At 42.7% G+C, this 21,996-nt stretch overlaps 5 protein-coding genes across 14 annotated transcripts; all 5 read right to left on the bottom strand.

Annotated features, from left to right (window-relative positions):
- Positions 1–711: 711 nt before the first annotated feature.
- On the bottom strand, positions 712–3,416 carry LOC115682346 (putative F-box/LRR-repeat protein At3g28410). Of its 2 annotated transcripts, none has more exons than XM_030606536.2 (3): positions 2,047–3,416; positions 1,504–1,683; positions 712–1,411 (listed from the first exon to the last, which is right to left on the bottom strand). In XM_030606536.2, exons 1-3 carry the CDS (start codon positions 3,097–3,099, stop codon positions 1,082–1,084), a joined length of 1,563 nt encoding a protein of 520 aa, XP_030462396.1. In that variant the 5' UTR covers positions 3,100–3,416; the 3' UTR covers positions 712–1,081. The 2 variants fall into 2 exon arrangements, with proteins under 2 accessions (XP_030462396.1, XP_056158358.1); XM_056302383.1 differs by having other exon boundaries at positions 1,087–1,326.
- Positions 3,417–4,368: 952 nt separating this feature from the next.
- LOC115682348 (putative 4-hydroxy-4-methyl-2-oxoglutarate aldolase 2) lies at positions 4,369–7,271 on the bottom strand. Its single transcript, XM_030606544.2, has 2 exons — positions 7,118–7,271; positions 4,369–5,210 (listed from the first exon to the last, which is right to left on the bottom strand). Exon 2 carries the CDS (start codon positions 5,194–5,196, stop codon positions 4,696–4,698), a length of 501 nt encoding a protein of 166 aa, XP_030462404.1. The 5' UTR covers positions 5,197–5,210; positions 7,118–7,271; the 3' UTR covers positions 4,369–4,695.
- Positions 7,272–11,625: 4,354 nt separating this feature from the next.
- Positions 11,626–15,914, bottom strand: LOC115682344 (pentatricopeptide repeat-containing protein At1g03560, mitochondrial-like). Of its 9 annotated transcripts, none has more exons than XM_056302251.1 (4): positions 13,491–15,914; positions 12,498–12,572; positions 12,224–12,406; positions 11,626–12,076 (listed from the first exon to the last, which is right to left on the bottom strand). In XM_056302251.1, the coding sequence occupies exon 1, from the start codon at positions 15,736–15,738 to the stop codon at positions 13,777–13,779; it is 1,962 nt and encodes a 653-aa protein (XP_056158226.1). In that variant the 5' UTR covers positions 15,739–15,914; the 3' UTR covers positions 11,626–12,076; positions 12,224–12,406; positions 12,498–12,572; positions 13,491–13,776. The 9 variants fall into 9 exon arrangements, with proteins under 9 accessions (XP_056158226.1, XP_056158224.1, XP_056158228.1 ...); XM_056302249.1 differs by having other exon boundaries at positions 12,239–12,406; XM_056302253.1 differs by having other exon boundaries at positions 12,239–12,348.
- LOC130134772 (isopentenyl-diphosphate Delta-isomerase I-like) lies at positions 11,985–12,648 on the bottom strand. Its single transcript, XM_056302445.1, has 4 exons — positions 12,630–12,648; positions 12,498–12,548; positions 12,224–12,406; positions 11,985–12,076 (listed from the first exon to the last, which is right to left on the bottom strand). Exons 1-4 carry the CDS (start codon positions 12,646–12,648, stop codon positions 11,985–11,987), a joined length of 345 nt encoding a protein of 114 aa, XP_056158420.1.
- Positions 15,915–16,676: 762 nt separating the features above from the next.
- Positions 16,677–19,263, bottom strand: LOC115682347 (isopentenyl-diphosphate Delta-isomerase I). Its single transcript, XM_030606543.2, has 6 exons — positions 19,133–19,263; positions 18,555–18,610; positions 18,106–18,197; positions 17,869–17,971; positions 17,582–17,719; positions 16,677–17,145 (listed from the first exon to the last, which is right to left on the bottom strand). Exons 1-6 carry the CDS (start codon positions 19,192–19,194, stop codon positions 16,892–16,894), a joined length of 705 nt encoding a protein of 234 aa, XP_030462403.1. The 5' UTR covers positions 19,195–19,263; the 3' UTR covers positions 16,677–16,891.
- Between the last annotated feature and the right edge of the window lie 2,733 nt (positions 19,264–21,996).

The raw sequence follows: 21,996 nt of genomic DNA, 5'->3' as shown, positions 1-21,996 counted from the left end.
ATTATTCATTTTCCGCGAAACAAACGCACACTACGATTCAATTGATTTCTCACTTGGAAGCATCATGTAACTGTTGTGCATTGTTTGCCTCTGTAGGGGAAGGGGGTCAAAAGTGTATATTAATATCGATTTGTAGTGTCGCTCAAAAGCCAAACAAATTACACATCCGTTCAAAGTGTATATTATTTCAATATGCATGTTGAAATATTGTAGCATCCGAGCCTATATTCTAGCAAACTTGTGCTCTCAAATTTAAAAAACCTAAGTGCAAGACTTGTAAGTTTTCTCTTGGATGTAATCATGCAAGCATCTAGCAACACTAGTGCTAATTCCCATGTTGTGCACGGTTGATTAGTCGGTGTGAAGAGATTGATTTGGAATAATAAAGTGCGCACAAACTATATATACTACGGAACTAATCTGATACTTAGATGAATCTATTATGTGGTAGATACCCAACACTTCACCGATTACTTCATGACTAACCTAAGAAGTATGACATTTATAGGTAATCGAGTTTGCAGTGGATGAACTCAATCAGGTGATCCAGTCCATCCCTACTATGGTTGTATGATCAAGTGGGCTGGTATGTTCACATTATTAGATGAGATCAAAGACATTATAAGTATATTTAGGTTATAATTTAAAGACCGAACGTATTGCTTATGTTGAGCTTTCATAATTCACCTAGATTTGCCATGGAGAGAGACATTGGATGAAATTTATTCACATTTATGGTTTTGTGAGTGAGCTCAAGATATTGAATATACTTACAATGTTAAAAGTGGTCGCTCCAAAATCCTCCGCTTCAAAAACAGGTTGGCCTGCCAAGCATATTGACAGAGAAATAGTTTTTACAAGCAGCCTCCTCCTCAGGCGATCCCGATGCCGATGCATCTTCAAAAGGTAAAACCCATTGCCGGAGAGAAAAGGAAATCAGAAGGAAGAACTGTAAACCCAAAAAACTAACACTTCAGAAAGCTTGATCAGATATGCTTCATAACCACAAAATCTGGTTGATCAGGACTGTAACAATCCACCTTGCGGTAGGTGGCGCTTCTTATTGACCCTGGATTAAAACTTAGCTTTCAGGGAAAGAACGTCCTTCATTAGAAAACACAACTACAGCTTGAGGAGAACCTCTCGGAAAACTCGACAACTTGTCAGAATATTCCTTCGACTCCTCAACTGAAATGGAAGAATCATTCGGCCCTGAAGAGATGACAAGCTTCTGTAAAACTAATGCCTTACGGAGTAAAAACCGCACTAATTGAATCACATGATCCTTTGTTATGTCGCCAGACACTCTGACGATTCTAAGGCAGTCTGCAAGACATCCAAAAGAGCGATCTTGTAAATCCCAGTAGTTCCCCTCACAAATCTCGTACAAATGATGCCATGCTTCTTGTGCCTAGAAAATCAGAGCAGACAGTTACACGAAATTTTGCACACCCCTAGAATAGCATGTAGGGCACAGCTTCAAATGGGGATAGATGTACTTACAGCAATGGAAGTCTTTTCCCCCGGGATGATGTGTATATCTAGCACTTCCAAGCTAGGGGAGCTTCTCAATACATTGGCAATTCCGGGAAGGTGCCATTTGGTAAGCATTGTCCTAAGAATCAAGCGCTGCCAACTGTTAGACGGGCAAGGCAAGTTCATCAACTCCCATACCGTGAGAACCTGATTTTATTCCAGAATTACAAGTCATCAATTAGTAGAACAAAATGAATAATCATGACGCATCAAATGAAAGACGTATAATCATCTGAACGAGTCCATGAAATTCCTCTCGCAGAAATCACAAGCAATTACTGAGATGATACTCTCAAGCTGATCACAAACTGCGGCAGGGAAGAGAATAATGCGGAAGTGCTTATAATGGCACAGGACACCGGCATGTTTTGACTGTCCACCAATCTAAGAACCATACCTTCCCTGCTTAGAAAATCATATTTACTAATTCGCTTCCTCACTTACATGATTACCTCAAGAATCCACGTTAAAGTGGGAAGGTCAGAAATAAGGAATTGAAGATCAACTCACCAGAATTGGGTGATGATGCATCGTAAGTACTCTCACTTGATGGAGCTCCTCTAGAATCTTTCGGACCTCACAATACTCATCAGGTACACAGAAGAAACAATCAGAGAAATCAACGGATGCATCTCGTAGAGATGACAGGTTCTCTAGTTCCAGACGCTCAATCCATCCAGAGATGCTTAGTGATTCGATATTTGGACAGGCAACTTTAACTCTCGACTCCTCAAGAATACCCGGAGCGACCGTCACACTCCTTAGTTTCTGGGATACACAATTTAGTTCACACAGGCCATAACAATCCAGTACGGTCAAACTCTCGAGCACTGGACACCCGTCTATGAAGTTCTTGGTCGAATCATCGTTCAGCGCAATTTCCTTAAGATACAACACTTTAAGCGCTCTCATGACAATATTTGTAGATAAATTCACCTTGCAGCTCACCAACTTCAATTCAGTTAAGAAGCTGCTCTGGAGAACAAAGTCAGGCAATTCATACTTATACCCCACGTTTGGATAGCCGCACGCCAGAAAATCCAAATCAAGGGTCTCAGCCTTTCTATTCACCGCGAATTCGATCCACCGATTGACCTCACCTGCCAATCCCCCAGTCCTAATCATGATCGCTAGCTCCTCGGGCTCGAGCTCGAGGGACATGAGTTCATCCAATTGGTGGTCTATCGAGAACTCGAAATGAAGGCGGAACTTACGAATCCTGGGGCCCTGGTGGAGCGCGACCACGCGGCGAACAAACTCCGCGAACCTCAACAGGGTGCCCTCGTCGTAACTGCAGTGCCAGGGCGAACTGTTCGAGCAATCGTGGTCCAGGCACCAATCGAAGTCCAGGTTGTAAATCGAAGTCCAGAGGCGACCGAAGCTAGGGATGATGAGGGTCCTCACGGCGTCCCTAGCGGGCAGAAGCGAGAGGATGTGAATCAAGATGGAATCCGGCAAATCCTTGATCCTGTCCACTCCTTGCTCGTCTTTCGCAACAACACCCTTTGCCCTGTTCCTCCTGCTGATTCCGTCTTCCTCATCAAAATCGCGCCTTGGTTCCATCCCGACGCGATGAATCAACCGAAAAGTACGCTCCGATCTCGATACGATGACACGGAATCGGAACCAGCTCAATCACGTATGCATCAGAGAGGGTCTAGCGAGATGAATTCGGCGTGTGGGCGGAGGATTAAACTGAAGAAGCAAAAGGCGGGATCAACTCACAGTCGGCGGGGCGCAATCGAACTGGGCTGAGAGCGGAAACCCAAGAGAGGCGGAGACAAGACGCGGACGAGGGAAGTCGTCCGGGCAGAGCATCCTCCTGTTCACATTTCTCAGTTCTTCCTGGGAATCCGAACTGTTAAGTTCTGTGTATCGACAAGAAAACCTCGTTCGAGGATGGTACTAAAAAAAAAAAAACAGATAGGGATAAGGGCGCCGGAAGTTACAAAACTTATGGTGAAAGTGACTTGAGTCTTAAAACTTTCAAAGAGCAGGTGCAATTAAGTGCTAAAATTTATCTCGAAAATATAATTGAGTCTTAAAATTTTTAGAAAATGTAATCAAATTCTAAAACTTTTAAAAAATTCAAGCAACGGAAGGACTCGATTACATCAGTTTGATAAGTTTTATGATTTGATTGAAATTTTTGAAAATTTCAGGGCTCAATTATACTCATGTGACAAGTTTTAGGACTCAATTGCACTTTTATAATAAATTTTAGACTTTCGAATATACTTAGCCCCAGTAAAATAAAATAACCCTGCCGGTCCAAATTTCACAATCGTCATTTTATTTATTTTATGTTTTTTCCTTCAAGAGGTCTCTCTCTCAAAATAACCACACACGAGTTCACGCTCATGCAAACCTCAAATCTAACTTTTGTGGTGTGCTCGATGTGATCTATCCCATGTGAACTGCAAAGACGAGCCAAAAAGAGCTTCTCTATCTACACCGACGCATTTGTTCATCGATCTAATCTCGCAAGAGAGTAGGGTTTAATTCATTTATACCATGGGGATGTGCAATGTTCTGTAAACGGACTACAAAGCGCACAATGCATTCGTTTGGGCTCAACACATGTGGACTTAAGAGCCGAACTGAATCGATTGAGAGTATGATACACTCCATCGACAAGGTTCAGTTCACTCTCATGTCTCCCCTCCATTAACTACCTGAGGAGGGAATTAAGAGAGGAAGTTATCTAAGTCCAGGGTATTTCCCTGGTAATAGCAAGCATAAAATTGGAGTAACCTGAGAAACAGAGCAGTGGACCCTGATGATCATTCCATTGGGTAACCTGAGAACGTGTAAATGTGAGTAAGCCCTTCATTTGGAATTGCAAATTCCATCTGTCATATACCTTCATTTCAGGGACTTATAACCGAAACCATCAAGTTCAATCATCATGCAGAATGGGAAAGAAACTCGAAGCATTTTAAAAGTGCATACAACACGATACGATACGATACGATAGCATTTGACAGGAATATCTACGCAAGATTCAAATACAACAGAGAGACGGGAAAGGATGGCTCAATGTCCGCAGCTCGAAACTAACAAAGCTAGCTTTGTTTATGTTTCGATTAAGGTCACGAACCAAGTCACAAATCCCCGCCAGAGTAATCATCCTGTGATCCAATTTGTGCTTAGCTTAAACTAAACACAAAGTTCTGTTCTGGAGATCAGGATTCCATCAGTGTCGGCATAAAGCCATTCCCCGTCGGAGATCCTTGTTCCAGCAACAGTTATGGGAACATGCTTTTCGCCTATACCCTTCTTATTGGCTTTCATTGGATGGGATGCCAATGCCCTCACCCCAATATCGCAACCGTTGATCTCATCGACATCTCTGACGCAGCCATTCACAACTATGCCAGCCCAACCATTATTTTGAGCCTGAACAACAGGATTTCCCCCAAGAATAGCACACCGTAAGCTCCCGCCGCCATCAACAACAAGAACTCTGCCGTTGCCCTTTTCTTCTAGAAACTCACGAATCAAAACATTGTCCTCAAAGACCTTAAGTGTGACTACTGGTCCAGAGAAGACTGGGCGACTTCCATAGATCTGAAAAATAGGTTGCAGTGCCCGAAGTTCACCGCTCCCAATCAGTTGGGGGTTTGCATCACAAACTTCAGCAGTGGTGACCAATGCCATCCTATTCCAAGCACCTGTATGGACTTGAAAAACTAAAAGACAGCTCTATGCAATTGAAAGATAAAAAGTGGAAAGAAGGAATTTGAGGAAAACAAAACCTCTCATACAAGTCGTTAAAGTATATGCAAACTATATTCACTCTCCCCCCACCCCAACCAAAATATAATGAAAACTGCGTCTCCCTCATGGTTGCGAGTTTCTTTCTCAAGATTTGGAAAAGGGGTGAAACAAGGACTAAAATTAATTTCTGCGCCAGCAAATATGTTATGCGATGAAACAGAGCAGAACTATCTCATCTTATGTCCACTTGTAGAGATAATCAAAATATAAAAACAAGACTGAAAAGACCTACTTAAAAGTAGACAGTTATTGGTTTGAACTTTGAAACTCATAGCCTCCCCCTTTCACAATTATATACCAGAAATTAGTTGCATAACTCCTCCAACCATGACTGTTCTTCAACAATTCATGAAAATGGCAGCGCAAGTACTTCCACTGAGAGTTGAAGAATGAGTTTCTTCCTACTCGACATTGTTTGTAACAGCATGTTTGGTGTGCAGAATTGGCTGGAAACGGAATCATAACTCCTATACTAATTCCGTTTCCGCTGGTTAGACAGGTTTGAAAAACTGGAATGACCATTCCAGCAGAAAGACAATTCTGTCGCTTCTTGAAGAACTCGAATGACAAGTCTGTCGCTGCTCTGGAATTTGTGTTCCATCACTCAAGTAGAGTAATCCCAAATCCCTTTCCTCTCTCTCTCTCTCTCTCTCTCTCTCTCTCTCTCTCTCTCTCTCTCTCTCTCTCTCTCTCTCTCTCTCTCTCTCTCTCTCTCTCTCTCTCTCGCAGAAAAGAAACAGCTTCTGAGATGAGAACACCTCGCAATTTAATTTTTGACAAGGCATATCAATTGAGACAGGACAGAAGAACTATGTTGAGACTAGACAGTGCTGATTGTTAAGTTAGAAACTTTAGACAGGACAGAAGAACTGTCAAAAGAAGGTGATCCCAAATACGCTAACGACATGAGCAGATCTTAATACCACTATTCGGTAAAAAGGCAAGTAAACTTCGGGAGCACCAACAGAACAGAAAAAAGACAGCGGAAGAAGTATTTATGAGTACCTACAATATTAGCATAATGGATCAGCAAAGAAACTATAGTAAGCACTAGCAATTGGCTACGGATTTGATCTAATTGAAACGGTACTTCATAGCAGAGAAGAGGTTGGGTAGGCTCATTCTAATAGATCGAACCAATCACAGTTTCAAAGACCATTTGATCTTATCGAGGGGGTAGAGTTCATTTGCACAGGAAAATCTCTTACAGACTAACTTCAATGGATCAAGCCACATCACAATTTCAGAAAACCTCGCCGGCCGCCACTACCAACAGCAACCGAACAAGACATGTACACCATCCGTCTCCTGATTGTCAATTGGCCGAACGAATGACGTACATACCTACGCAGCCGATTTCCTATGTCCTGATTATTCTTTCGGCTCTACATATCATGTCCAAGTGTGAAGTGGGTCGAGCGATCACTCCACCACGTTCTCGACCCACAACCAAAAATCCAACCTTTTGCTCCGTCACGGGCGCAACTTAAACCAGATGCAAATCAGTAAAAAGAGAAAAAAAAAAAAAAAAGACCCATCGAAGAGCGAAACCATCACCGACCCTCCACCCGCACCACCACACTTTCCCACGACACCCACGCGAGCAACAGCAAAAAGGAAAGGCGTGGATCTCGGGAACCCACGTCGTGAAGAACCTCACAAGTCGCAGCAGATCTGCCGCTGCACCGTGTGCGGGGCGGGGGGAGGCAAGGGAAATCGAGAGGGCCCAAAAACCACGGGGAGAAGCTGAAGGGGGAAGAAGGAGGAGGAGGAGGAGGAGGAGGGGCTGTCCACCGATTACCTCATAAACCAGAGACGGCGTAGAGAAGCAGGAGGAAGGCGTGCCAACGCCGCCGGTCGTCCCAGCTCAGGAGGTCCGGGGAGAAGAAAGGGGGAAGGAGGAAAGCAAAGGAATTTTATGCGCACAGGAGGGAAGGAGGGAATCGTTTTCACACGTCGTCAACGTCAATTTTAACATTCCGAAATTTTGCAATTTCTGTGGAATATATTTATTTATTTTATTTTTCCCCCCTTCCTTGGTCGGAAAGGAAAAATAAATATGCAAATCCCGCGAAGCAAGTTAATCTGAAAAAGCGACACAACTCAGGTACAGCTAGCTTGCAGACACCCGTTCGTTTCCGTAAGGATGGATTCGCCTCGGCATCGAAGCGCGATGGCGATCGATCGCCGGATCTCGTGTCGTCATCGGTGATGAGCACGCCGAGATTTCTCTCTCCGGATGCTACGGCTTTGCCAAGAAGCGATACCCGTCTAGGTTAGGGGTCCCCATCCGGTACCATGTTGTTGAAAGTGCTAAATCCCGAATCTATATCTAGCTCGGGATAAAAGAACGCCCAAATCTAAATCTTGGTTTAAATCGGTCGGAAAGAAGAGCATTAATTGCGAAATCACTTTCAGATAAAGGCAAGTAATAGAGGAGCCTCGAAGATTATTTAAGGGGGCAAGATCTTACTCACTCCCACTCACAAATTTTTTTTCATTTCCCTTCGATTCTGTACTTTTTAATTAATTTTTCTTTCTTCGATTTTTAATTTTTCAAAAGACCCATTTTTCCTTAGTTTCGTGTTTTTTTTTAATAATACTTTCGACGGGCAAAAGTATGCTATAGAGATTATTCCAAATCAATCTAATTAGTTTGTTAAGTACATGTACCTTCTTAATTAACATTTTTTTTTATGCATCGTTCGGGTCTTTAGATTCTACTTTCGAACACGTTTACGTATCCATAACGCGATTAAAAAAAGACATGAATCCCATGTATATTCAAGTAATCAAATATCATGTGTCTTTCACTTTACAATATGCCAAAGTTCACATAGATACTGTTAAAGTTCTGTAAAAGAGCGTTACAACTTCCAATTTGATAGGATCCATTGACAAATACACGTAAACTAAGAAACAACATATAGAAAAAGAGAGCTTATTTCACGTTAGCGTAATAATTTGACAGTAGTAATAAAAAAAATTTCGACATAAAAAGTTTTCCGGTTATCTTTTTCGACGACCAGCAGTAAATAGACATTGGGTTTTAAACATCTATAAATTAATCAACATAGATTTTGTTTTCTTTTAAGTTAAGTTTTATGTCTTTCAACATAATATATATTCAGTTTTACCAACACAATACTAAAACGACCCACCCATGGGTAGCTCAGTTGATTAGGGCGTACTTGGGATTGTATGGTTAGGCGCATTGGTCCCAAATTCGATTCCCACCGGAAGATTTGTGATTTAAGTGGGGGCGTGGCGGTGGGTTCTTTGTCTTTAGTCTCCTCCGATGAATAGTCGAGGTGCGCACAAGCTGGCCCGAACACCTTGGTTACCAAAAAAAAAAAAACACAATACTAAAACGAATTGTAAGCGAGCTTAGCATCACGCGTGTTTACGACATTGACATAGAAAAGTTAGGAAAGTAGGTCGAAAGAAATGCTAAATAGAATACAATATCTTGAGCTCTCAATTCATGGAAAGTACGTCGGACTTAATGTACGAGCACTTATGAAATGATGTAAAACGTCAATCAAATTGTTTATAGCTATTGACACAACATGCATGATCGATTTCTCGTTTCGGTCTCTTTCGAAAACAAATATCACATCAAAAAGTAATTGTCATATCCAACCATTTTCACTATATTCTATATATACTACTTAGGTACTAGCCACTAGCCAGCTACCCCTTTAAAAATAATTTGGTTCTATATATATATTTCTACAACAGTAAAAAATTATAAAGTGTTTTTGTCTTCATTATATTAGGTAGTTTTAAAATAAGTATGATTAATTTTTTATTAATAAAAGCACAAAGAAAAAAAAACACAAACAATTGCCAGAATCACGTGCATCAGCTCACACTCTTTAACTATTTATCTATTTATTTATTGGTGAGGACGCGCTTTATGAAGTCCACCAACCGTTTGATGGGGATGTTGACGCTGCTTTAATCGTTGACGTTGACCTCCTGTTTGTACACGCCGAACAGGTCACTGTCCCCCACCAATTTCACTGCATTTGCGCTGAAAGTCTGATTTCACTGTTTTAATTTCAAGTCATAAAAATTAAGGAAAATTTCAAATAAAGCCTGAAGTGTCCTCATTTTCTTAAATAATGATCTGAAGTGGACTTTGTGTCAAATAAAGATCTGAAGTGACATGTCGATCTCAAATAAGGACCTGAAGTGGCCATGAAAGTTTCAAATAAGGACATGATTTCGCCGGTCACCGGCCGGCGAAATATTCCGACCAACGAGGTGAAGGGCATTTTCGTCCAAAATTTTTTAAATTTTAATTTAATTTTTTTCTTTTTTCCTTTCCTTTTCTTTCTTTTTCCTTTTTTCTGGTTTCCCCTGTTGGCCTGCCGGTGACTGGTCGACCACCGGTGAAGCCCGGCAGGGCGGGGCAAGGGTCACCCTCGCCGGCAACAGGCGAGGGACGGCCTCGCTTGGGCGAGGCGACCCTCGTCCTGAGCGGGGCCGCCCTTGCCGGTCATGGGCGAGGTCGGCCCTCGCCAGATATGGGTGAGGCCGTCCCTCTCCAGCAGCTGGCGAGGCGACCCTCGCCCAAATCTAGGGAGGGCCGACCTCGCCCATGGCCGGCGAGGGCGGCCCCGCCAGATCTAGGTGAGGGGGCCTCACCCAAGCGAGGCCGTCCCTCGCCTAGATCTAGCGAGGGCCGGCCCCGCCCAGGACGAGGGCGCCTCGCCTGTTGCCGACGAGGGCGACCCTCGCTAGATCGAGTGAGGGCAACCCTCGCCCAGCCCTCGCTGGGCTTCGCCGGTGGCCAGCCGAAGAAGGGAAATCCAGAAAAAAGAACGAAAAAAGGAAAAGAATTCAAAAAAAGTAAAAAGACAAAAATGCCCTCACCACAAGAAAGGTCAGGCCCTTCTTTAAAATAGATATAATTACTTCAGGTCCTTATTTGACACAAAATCCATTTCATGCCCTTATTTGAGAAAATAATGGCACTTCAAGCCCTTATTTAGAATTTTCCCTAAAAATTAACAAAAGTTATGTGGAAAGGGTTATAACTTCATACTAAGAGTTCGTTTGATAACCATTCTGTTTTCGAAAATAATTTCTATTCAGAAATAATTTTTTTTATTCCATTCCTAGAAACAATTTTTAAGCATTCGAAGACGTTTAGTAACTCCTCAAAATGTATATTCCTGAAATAGAAAAAGAACATAAATACATTTGGTAACTACACAAAATTTCTTTTTTTTAATAATATTTTAAATATTTTAATATTTCTTTCTCCTTTTTATTCTTTTTTTTTCCATTTTTTTTTTCTTCTTCCCTTCCCTTGGCCCATGGCCAAGTTGCCGGCGCCAGCGACCGGCCACAGGCTAGAGCTGGCGAGGGCTAGACCGTCGCCACCGCCCTCACCCACGCCGCGAGCCGCCCTTGCAGGATCCTCGCCCAAGCCACGAGCGGCCCTCGCCGGCGAGGGCCACGATGCCCTCGCTAGCGCTGGCCTCGGGCCAGCCACAAGCCAGGAAGAAGACCAGCCAAGAAAAAGAAGAAAAAAAAATTCTTTTCCATTTCTGATTCTTGTTCTCAAAATCAAGAATCAGCTTTTTTTTTTATTCTTGATTCTGTTCCAAAACTGATTTTAAAAACAAATTTATGCCCGGAAATACAAAATTTACCAAATGAATTTCTATATTTTTTTTTGTTCCGAGAAACAAAAGAATAAAATCGAGTACTGTTTGGCCAGTTACCTAACATCCCCTAAAAGTTCTCAAAAACCCAACAATGGCATAGCAATGGCTGTTCCCAACGACTGGAAATGACCCCTGGCTGAAAACAAGTTTTGACTTTTGAATTCGGGATTGAGCAGCAGCTGCTTAATAACATCCTCATTGGACTGCTGCTCAACACAAATCTCAGGTTAACTTGAGAAAGCTTTTTCACATCAGCTTGCTTCCTTCAGTGTCCCCCTCTCCTCAACATGATCCCCACTACCAGCTGAACAAGAAATTTGTCCACTTAATCTGAACCGGGGTGACAGCTTCAGACCCTCCTCACCTGCGTCAATTGGCTTTCCTCAGCATCTCCTTCAACTGCTCCCAGTTCACGTACTCAACATCTGGCAACCTCATCGGGGTTTGGATTAACCTTCACGTCTCGATCGATGAACAGCCAGTAATCAACTGCGAAATTACATAAACATCAGCGACTCTTGCATGCCATCCATGACCATGAGTAAGAAACTTGAAGCAAATCATCACATATCCTACATTCTATCGCATAATATTTGACAATTATTAAAAATATATATATAGAAGAGAATAGCAAGAACTAAAATGTCGACTTTATTGGGATGTCTCCGATGACACCAAGAACCAAATATCAAAGTCGTTCTTGCAGGATTTTCCACCCACATTTCTCCCAAGTTGGAGTGCATCAACGGAGCTTAAGCAGCATATTAATAGTACCATAAGAATGCTGGATTTCCAAGACGTACAATTTAAAAACGCCATAAGAATTACAGTTGATGTCAAATTATCTAATAAAGTCAAGATACTCTAAACCAGCACTAGGAATCTACCTAAAATTCCCAAAGAAAAAGGAGAGCTTGAGTCACAAGGTAAAAAGTTATTACGTTCGTGCTCTCCCCACTTCCCATCAGAAGGTGCCTTATACAGCATTCAACCCAGAGGAATGAATTCATCAACAGGCACATTTTCAGCAGGAATGCCCAGTTCGTCCAAGAGCTTCCTTTGTGCAGCATTCCTCGCCCCTGTCCATCAAATGATTGCAAGTGACGACAAAGTACAGACTTAATTAGCCTCATGGACAAGCATGAATTAGAGTCTCCACTACTATGAGAAAGATGCAGTCGTGCAGATAACAAGCAACGCGGAGTGCGTAAAATATGCTCTGTTACCAAGGGCATTCTCACCAATAAGCTCGGACTCCCAGTACAATGGGTGGCTGCGGCAGGTGTTTGTCCGCAGAAGGGAGAACATTGCCTTTGTGGCAGGGCGTTGCTGATCCAGAAAATAGATAAGCCTCAAAAAGTTAGATATGCCAACGACGACCGCCTTATCAGCAATAAAGGTGAGAAAGCCTAGAGCAGTAACACAACAGGAAGAATAGTCAGTGAATGCTTATTGCATGCCTTAAGCAGTAGCTCATACTTTAAGTTGACAAAAACACACCAAAGCCTCTATGCAACAGATTCTCAGACTCAATAGTCTCCATCAAGTGACCTGCGGATTTCGAAGCACCAACCACTGAAATGCAATATCACCAAGGAGAAAGGAACTAGTTATATATGATGAACAAAAAACCAGCAAAAGCACAATCCATGGATGGCAGACCAGAAAATGTTCAAAGAAGGCCAAAAAATTCAATGATTATATACTTATCCGACATATAACACTTTTGACAAACTGGGAAGAGTTGATAATGTTAGGCCAACCAGCAAATACATGTAGATACTGAGAAAATGAAACTTAAAGAACAAATTGAAGGGCACAAAAAGGGGGAAATTACAAGATTGAAATTTATTAGAAATAAATCAACTCATGCAACTGCCTTAGCCTCAAATTACAGATGGAGAAACTTTTGTCTCATACTACACGTGCCTACTTCGGTTTTTCCGTCTGCTAGAGCTCTCGAATTGTAATAAAAATAAACAGAACTAGATCAAGTAACAGCTGGGAGTTGAAGTAGCTACAGGAATAGTAACAGAACATAAACATGGTTGGATGTTAGTCATGTCCTAATTATTTCTCGAAATTGGACTAGTATAACTACAAATATGAAACTATACCATGCCCTTTCAAATATGACAGGAGAGCTGTTCAATCTTCTTCTCTCAAAATCCAAAGTAAGATTGGACCAATCGGATGGAAGGATTCAAGCAATAGTAATCGCAACATTTTAAATCTTTTATGGCAATGCAGGAGCTCTTAGTTGCTTTCTCTATAGTAAATTCCCAAAAAAACATAAAATATAGTAAAATTCTGATCAGATGCAAATGACGGTAGACTCATGCATCTATTACGGGTTACAGAAACTAATCCACGGCCATAATCGTCAAGTAACAAATATCATCCAACTAATCTACTTCCATCCATAGATGCAACAGGTTCCATAGTAATCATAGTCAAGATAGGAACAGGAATAACATAAAGCAGAGCACAGACCTGGAATTGGAACTTTTGATGCACTCGAAACATCTTTGCAGAATCATAGGCACCAAGGAGCTTAAGGTAGTCAATCAAGTTTTTCTACTCCTATTACCAGTACAGAATCAATAGAATCGGGCTTCTGACAGACTCTGAAATCACAACTTCATCAACCACGCCCAGGTAGACTATAAGAGTGAGAACCCAGGATTTTCCAGCTCTTCCACAATCTTACCCAGTTTATTGCATAGACAAACGGTAGAACTGACAATAAATACAGTGCAACAAGAGAATTCCCAAAGACTCAACTATCAACAAGAGTCAGGAATTTAACTCTTCTTTTAAAGCTGCCGACTCGGTCATAGCCAATACCGATCTTGCTGTGCATCAACTTCAAGGCCAAATCTGTGTTCCCTGCCTTTCTCAAGGCATTAATAAGAACAGTCCGTATTTTTCCCGGTATTTCACGACCCCTAACGACAATTCCATCCGCCAATCTGCAAGCTTCCTTAATACGGCCAGCTTTGCACAACACATTGATCATATCTTCGACAGCTGAATCAGGAATGATACCCATTGGTGCTAATTCATCCAAGATTTTACAAGCTCTAGCCACTTTGCCTGAGAGACAAAGTCCAGTAGATAGAGCCCTGATAGATGCTGCATTTGGAGTGATCCCTTTGTCAATCATCACGTCCCACAATTTCAAAGCCTCCTCATTTTGGTGCTCCGCAAAAAGGCCAGCAATGAGTATCGTGAATGTGTAAACTGTTTGATCACAACCTTCATCTTCCATTTTCCTGAAGAGCGCCAGTGCTTCATTTATTTTACCACACTTCGTAAATGCATCCATCAGGGCATTATAGCAATATGAATCCCGTGAATATCCCTTATCGGCCATTTCCTCAAAAAATTTCTCAGCTTCATCCACTCTCCCTGCCTTCCCTAGACCATCAATAATACTAGAATATATCATTGCATTAACTGTCACCCCACTATTCTGACAGTGCTCAAAGTGTGCAAGTGCCTCCTCCAACCTCCCATTTTTGGACAGCCCGTTAATGATAGCCCCGTACGTGACCTCATCCGGGTGAAACCCATCATCCTTCATTCTATCAAAGAGCCTCATTGCCTCTTCTATGCTCCCGCATTTTGCATATGAATCAATTAAAGCTGTGTAGATTGCAACATTCGCTCTATATCCATTTCTAGTCATGCTCGCATAAACTGCATAAGCTTCCATACATTTTCCCTCCTTGGAAAGCCCACTTATGACCAAACTGTACGCATGAGGAGGGATTTCTAAACCTTTCTCCTCCATCTCACGGTAAAGTCTCAAACAAGAATTGAAATCCCCTTCACCATAACACGCCTGAATCAAAGTCAAATATGTGATCTTATCCGGCTCCACGCTCTTCGTTTCCATATCCCTTAGTTTCTCCATCCCTTTCTGGGTCTTACCCACCTTGCAAAATCCTTTCACCAATATATTATAGCTCACGGTATCAGGTCCAATCCTCCCATTCTCCATCACCTCAAAGACCCGCTCCGCCAACTCGACAAACTTCGAATCCACCAAACCATTCAACAAAAAGTTGTAGGTATACAAACTCGGCTCGATACCATTCTCCTTCATCTTCCTCCACACCCACAACAACTCCTCCACCATTCCAACACTGCCGAAGCTCTTGATCAGAGAATTCGCCGCCGACACCGTCATCAAGAACCCCGAGCTCCTCAACCCCGCAAAGGCACTCGCCACTCCATCCAAATCCCCAGATATCGAGAGAAGCTCGATCAAAGACACGTAACACTCAATCCTGTGCTCGTACCTCCCCTGCCGAGCAGCCCACCTGAAGAACCTAACGGCGACGTCCGGCCTACCCTTAACCTGACCGGACCGCAGCACGAAGGACACGAAGTTCGGGGACAGCTTGATCAAGAACTTCCGACAGAAGTCGTCCAGCTTCGGTTCCATGTCCGCGGACCCGTCTAGGAGATCGAGAATGTGACCCACCCACGGGGACGGGGTGAGGTCCTGCGGGGCGGAGGAGGCTATGTCGGAGACGTCGCTGAAGGGCTCGACCCATTCGGGGGGAGGAAGGGGCTCGTGGGTGAAGACCCACCTGGCGAAGGGACGGCGAAACGAGACGGCGGCGAGTTCCGCCGGTCCTATGGCCCGCGGCGGCGCGCCGTTCCCGAACGGGCTCCGCGAAAGGAGGAGCCTCGCGGCGAGGGGGAGCGAAGCCCTGAGGAGGCTTCTCATGGGGCGCGCGCGGGAGAGGCGCCACCGATGCTTGCGGGGTGCCTTCTGGAGTTCGCGTTGAAGGGTCGGAGAGCAAAAGGGAGGGGGAGTGACAGAGAGAGAGAGAGGGAGGGAGGGCACGATAATATGAGTAAGAGTAACAAAATGGATTCAAAGTAAGAGATGAACAAGGGCCAGTCAAGAATGAGCACGGGTGGCGAGTCGAGGATGAGCAAGGGCGAGTCGAGGACGAGCAAGGGTTGCAAGGCTCGAACTAGCAACGACGAGCCAAGAGCGAGCGAGAGAGAGAGTCCTGAAGTGTCAGGAGATAACAAAGAAAAATAGAAAAATGATGCTAAAGAGAAAAATTAGGACTTTCAAACTTCATGAAATTAGTTCTAAATTCGGTCCGATTGATTCGATTCCTAAATGGTTCTTCACTCAGATTAAGAACTTGAAACTAGATTGGTTTTCAGAACGGTCTAGATTGCACAATCCTAACATACATCATTTGCAATTAATCAAACACTACCCCGTTTCTTTTACCTTATTACCTTTCGCCTTGTCGATTTGAAATTCTATTTCCTTTTCCCATCCCTTTTTATCGCTTTCGCTTTGTTTAATAACGAATAACGATTGAGTACCTCATACGGTTTATCCGAGACTACCTATAAAAAAAAAGGTGTGATGTGTGAAGACACAACCCAAATCCAAGGTCAAATTTACATGTTCTAAATTTATCTCAAATATGTCTCGTATCGAATTTACATGGAGCTAGCGGACATAAATTAAATCGTGGCTTGAGCTCTGGCCTTTTGACAATAAGCAAATCATATAATCATAAAATATTAGCATATTTTGATGGCAATTTCTATCAATATGGTAGTCATTATCTCGATATGCATTATAACTTTAGCTCTAATGAAGTTCCTTAATCGAGCAGTGACTTTCCAGGCGAATCATGTAATTGGTCTCAGGGATCATAGAATAACTCTGCTGCCAACAATAGCAATGGCTGTTCACAATAACTGGACATGACCCTGGCTGAAAACAAGTTTTGACCATTGAAATTTGAAATTTAAGTCCGACATTATTGGGATTGAGCAGCTCCATAACATCAATTTGAAGTCCAAGTCTACGTCCTTATTGGACTGCTGCTACTCAAACACGAATCTCAGGTTAGCTTGTGAATGGTCTTCATGTCAGCTGCTTCCTTCAGTGTCCCCTTCTCGACATGATCCCACCACTTGAACAAGAAGTTGTCCACCACTAATCTGAACCAAGGCGACAGCTTCAGACCCCCCTCGCCTGCATCGGCTTTCCTCAACAGCTCCTTCAACTGCTCCCGGTTCACATATTTGATATCCGCAACCTCATCGGGGTTGGGATTGACCTTCACATCTCGAACGATGAACAGCAAGTAATCGACTGCAAAATTACATACACATCAGGACCCTTGCGTGCCATCCACGAGCATGAGTAAGAAACATGAAGCAACCCACCGAATATTTGACATCTATTAACATAAGAAATTCTAGAAAAGAATAAACAAAAACCAAATGTAAATTTTATCAGATATCTCCGAAGAGACCAAGAACCAAATATCAAAGCGGCTCATGCTGGGTTTTTCCCCACCCACATTCCTTCCAAATAAATCGAGGTGCATCATCGGATCTTAAGTGGCATATTTGGTAGTGCCATAAGAATGTTGGATTTTCCAAGACGTACAATTTAAAAATGCCGGTAAGAATTACAAATGATGTCAGTTATTTACCAAAGTCAAGATACGCTACACCAGCACTAAAAATCTACCCAAAATTTCCAGAGAAAGGAAAGCCTGAGGTATAAGGTAAGAAGGTATTACGTTCGTGCTCTCCCCACTTCCCATCAGAAGGTGCCTTATACAGCATTCGACCCAGAGGAGTGAATTCATCAACGGGCACATCTTCAGCAGGAATGCCCAGTTCGTCCAAGAGCTTCCTTTGTGCAGCATTCCTCGCCCCTGTCCATCATATGAATGCAAGTGACGCCAAAGTGCAGACTTAATTAGCCTCATGGACATGCATGAATTGGAAGTCTCCCACTACTATGAGAAAGATGCAGTCATGCAGATAACAAGAAACGCAGAGTGCGCAAAATATGCTCTATTACCAAGGGCGTTCTCAGCAATAAGCTCGGACTCCCGGTACAATGGGTGGCTGCAGCAGGTGTTTGTCCACACAAGGGGGAACGTTACCTTTGTAGCAGAGCGTTGCTGTTCCAGAAAAATAGATAAGCCTCAAGAAGTTAGATATGCCCGTGACGACAACCCACCTTATCAGCAAGAAAGGTAAAATAGCAGCAGTAACACAACAAGAAGTATAGCCAGAATGAATGCTTATTGCATACCTGAAGCAGCAGCTCATACTTTGAGTTGAACAAGAACACACTAAAGGCTCTATGCAACAGATTCAAGGACTCGATTTTCTCCATCAAATGACCTGCAAATAATCGAAGCACCAACCACTCAATTGCAATATCACCTAGGAGAAAGCGACTAGTGATATATGATGTTCGAAAAACCGGCTGAAGCACAACCCATGGATGGCAGGCCAGAAAATGTTCTAAGAAGGCCAAAAAATTCAATAAACATATCCTTGTTGTTCCACACATAATATTTTCGACAAACTGGGAAGAGTTGATAATGAAAGCCAACCAGCAAATACATGTAGATACTGAGAAAATGAATCTTGAACAACATATTGAAGGGCACAGGAAGTGGGTCATCATAAAACAAAATAATTCAGGCCAAATCGGCCAGATAAGAGCAATTGCGTAGCCAGAACAAGCATTCTTACAGTTGTATTTCGACTCGTGACCCACAACATTGTCGTTCTCATCCACCAAGATGCATCTGCAACACAATCATAACGAGACCAGAGGTAAGCAAAACAAAACACACGCAAAGGAAGAAGAAGAAGAAGAAGATCCGGAGAAATGAAACGACTAAATCGAAAAGAAATGAAATATAAACAATTTGCTAGATCGAATTCACCACGTCATGCAATTCCCGAGCAGCAACGCCAGCAACCGTAAACGGATCAACTAACGGAGCTCGGAGACCAGAGTCTCAACACAAAGCTTCCATTCGAAGCCGAGGCTCGGCTACCAGAAGCGTCGCGCCTTCCCGATGGGAAAAATCAGGGGGAACACCCCCCCAATCCCAATCCCATTAGACCCGAGAACCCCATTAAACATAAGACCAAATCGAAACGAATTGCCATCTACCCACAAAATCCCCCGAACAAAGAAGACTAAACAACCCCAAACAGGACAAAAAAACCCCGAAGAAGAAGAAGAAGACGACGACGACGAAGAAGAACAAGAAGACGAAGAGGAGGATGGACGAAATGGGTGGGTGGGGTTGGATACGTACTCGTCGTCGAACATGAGACGTCTCTGGACGGCGTCCATGCCAGCATCAGCAGCGTCCCCCATGGCGATCGATCCACACACACACACAGAGAAGGAAGGAAGGACGAAGGACGAAGGGGCAGGAGAGGTGTGTGGAGGAGTGATGCGCCAAAAGCATCTGCATCACGTACGTATAAATAAACGGAATTGATGGGACCCATCCCTCGGTGCGTCCGCCATGGTTGAACACCATCATTTCTCTCTCTCTCTCTCTCTTCTCCTTCTTCTTACATTTTTATTATCTGTCTATCCTCATATAAACTATCGTTTTTCCACTTCTGGCTGCTCTTCTTTTCCATATTATCATCTGTCCATCCTCATCTAAACTATTGCCAGATCCCATCTCGACGTGAATAAAATAGAAATCAATATCACCAGCCCCCGCGTGTAATTCAAAAAACAAAATGGTTAGGTTATGTGCGGCGAATGTCTCTGACACGTGGAATATCCAATTCTGAAATTGCAAAAATCGAGACTTTATAATAGCACGGCTTGATAATACCGATTTTTCTATAGCGCTAAAAAAAATATATGAACAGGCAAACATGAATATATATATGTATGTATGTATGTATATGTCCGTCCTCTCGTAATCACCCGTTGTGCGTAACCATCGAATGCTACACAGTAAGCACAAATTTAAGTTGTTGGCTTTCAGCTTCGATTAGTGATTTGCTTTTACAGCGCGTTCATTATTTCCTGTTGGTCGAATGATCTTACTAGTAAGCATAGAGTTGATCTGGTTAACTTTATTTTCATCTTTAGATTACTCCACGATTTTCCTGTCGACATAATAATCAAAGTCAGTAATAACAGTATTCAAAGACAAATTATCTCGTACGGGGTTGACAATTAATCGACATCCGAAGTATGGCGCAAGGTTTTATACAGTGAGACAGTGGCGGATACCAACTTCACTTAATAATTGTCAATTTCTTTTTAGCTAAGCTAAGGACAACTTTTCGGAATTTTTTTTCTTTTCTCCCAAATTTATGCGACTGAATATTCGTGTCCGAAAGGGTTGACTTATTTGGTTTTACTTGGTGCGGGGACAAATTTAAGGATTTTTATTCTTTTCACTTTTCTATGATCCTTATAATTCCGTGTTAGATGAGCTTTGCTTTGATGTACACGATAATAATAATAATAATAATATGTTAATTCACGCTTGGCGCGGCGGTACCGAAATTGCCCAAAAAAAAACAAAGAAAGAAAAAAGAAAAGAAAATGATGTTTCCATGCTATCATTATCAGCCGAATAAAAGTGGGACAAGCCCTAACCACCAAACTTTGAGTTCTTTTGGTCATATTCGGCGGTCGTGCACACTTCAGCTTAATAAGTCAGGTCCACCACTTTAATGAGTGAGGCGAGACATATCGATTTTAGTTTCGCTTTTTATGAAATTCCATCCCGACCATTCAATACCCGTCTTGCCCGTCCTCCAATTGACTCGAAATTGCCCGCTTCGTATACGAGCGCATGTGAATCTTGAATAATTTGACGGTACCCAGAAATAATCAGACTACTCTCCTCGAATTCCCTTTAATAAATACCGGAAAGTCCGACGTTTTTTTCGATGTACCTCGATATGACCAGACGGTTCTCACTCTAAATGACGAAGTTTACCGAGGTTAATGGCGAGATGCAATTCCGATCCTATCAAGTAACTTGTGGGTTTCACATATTGGGCACACCATGACCATAATCTCGTGCCTTTTTTTTGTTCAAGGGTATTTGGGGGTTTTTTCAGTCCGAAGTTAGACCATACTCTATAGTTAATATTTGATTTATTCCTCGAATTTTAATTTATCATTCTTGGTCATTCTTGGTCACTCCCACTCTCGTGTCTTTTCTACCTACTCCCCCACCATCTCCAAGTCAGCATAGTCAACGGTCAATCTAGTACGGCCCTTTCTTATACCCCTGTTGGAGAGAATCTGGGACTATATATGTGTATGTCAGCTTAGGGCATTTTCTAAGCCTCATCAAATTGTATTTCGGATGTGCAAAATATTCCATTGGAAATAAGTAGTATACATGAAAATATTTGTACTCATCATCTTTTTCGTCAATATCATCAGCTGTTATGTTCTTTTGACTATTATAGCCTCCGAAGTCTGAACCTATTTTCATCAAAGAGACCAAAATTAAACGTTGAGGAAAACGAAGGGCAAAGATTACACGCGAACATTAGCGTTTCCGAGTTTTCCCTCTGTTCCTTCTTACAATTGGCTTTTACCAAATTGCATCAACAGTCTATTAAAGTGGAATTCTGCCCTATCTGACTAACCATAAGGGACGGATCTCAGTTGAAAGATCGGCAAGTCTTCATTCCTCACGTCAAAAGAAGAATAGAGCAGCCGACATGTGCTGCTGGGTATGTCGTTTGACTTTTAATTGATGCTTCAGAGTTCATACTAGCAATGCAAAGAAGTAGCACGATCTCAAGGCCTAGTTAATGATCATTGATCATGATATGTAAGTTTAATGCCCGGCTAGAATAATGTAGACAATCGAGACGCCGTGCCTGCGCAGATTCAGCAAAAGGAGTTTACGAAGAAGCCACACCGGCATGGATGAGACCATGAAAAGAACACAGAAATGCAAAGCCATGCTTTCTGGCATTTCCTTGGAGGAGCTTTACTCACCCCCACGCCACCAAGTAGAAGAAGGAAAAGAAGAGAGAGAGAGAGAGACAGAGATGGCGACAAAGCTCGAAAGAAGGCCCCTGACTCGACGGGTGTTTGGTGGATCTTAGATGTTTTGAAGGGTATCTGTAAGTTCTTGGATCAACAGCAACGAGAAATGCTTCAGTTCAGTTGTAA

Source organism: Syzygium oleosum, unplaced genomic scaffold (genome assembly GCF_021117445.2).
Source record: "Syzygium oleosum isolate NSW1041296 unplaced genomic scaffold, Sole_v2.1 Sole_v2.23, whole genome shotgun sequence".
Classification (NCBI taxonomy): Eukaryota; Viridiplantae; Streptophyta; class Magnoliopsida; order Myrtales; family Myrtaceae; genus Syzygium; species Syzygium oleosum.
This window is presented reverse-complemented; position numbering and strand designations above follow the sequence as displayed.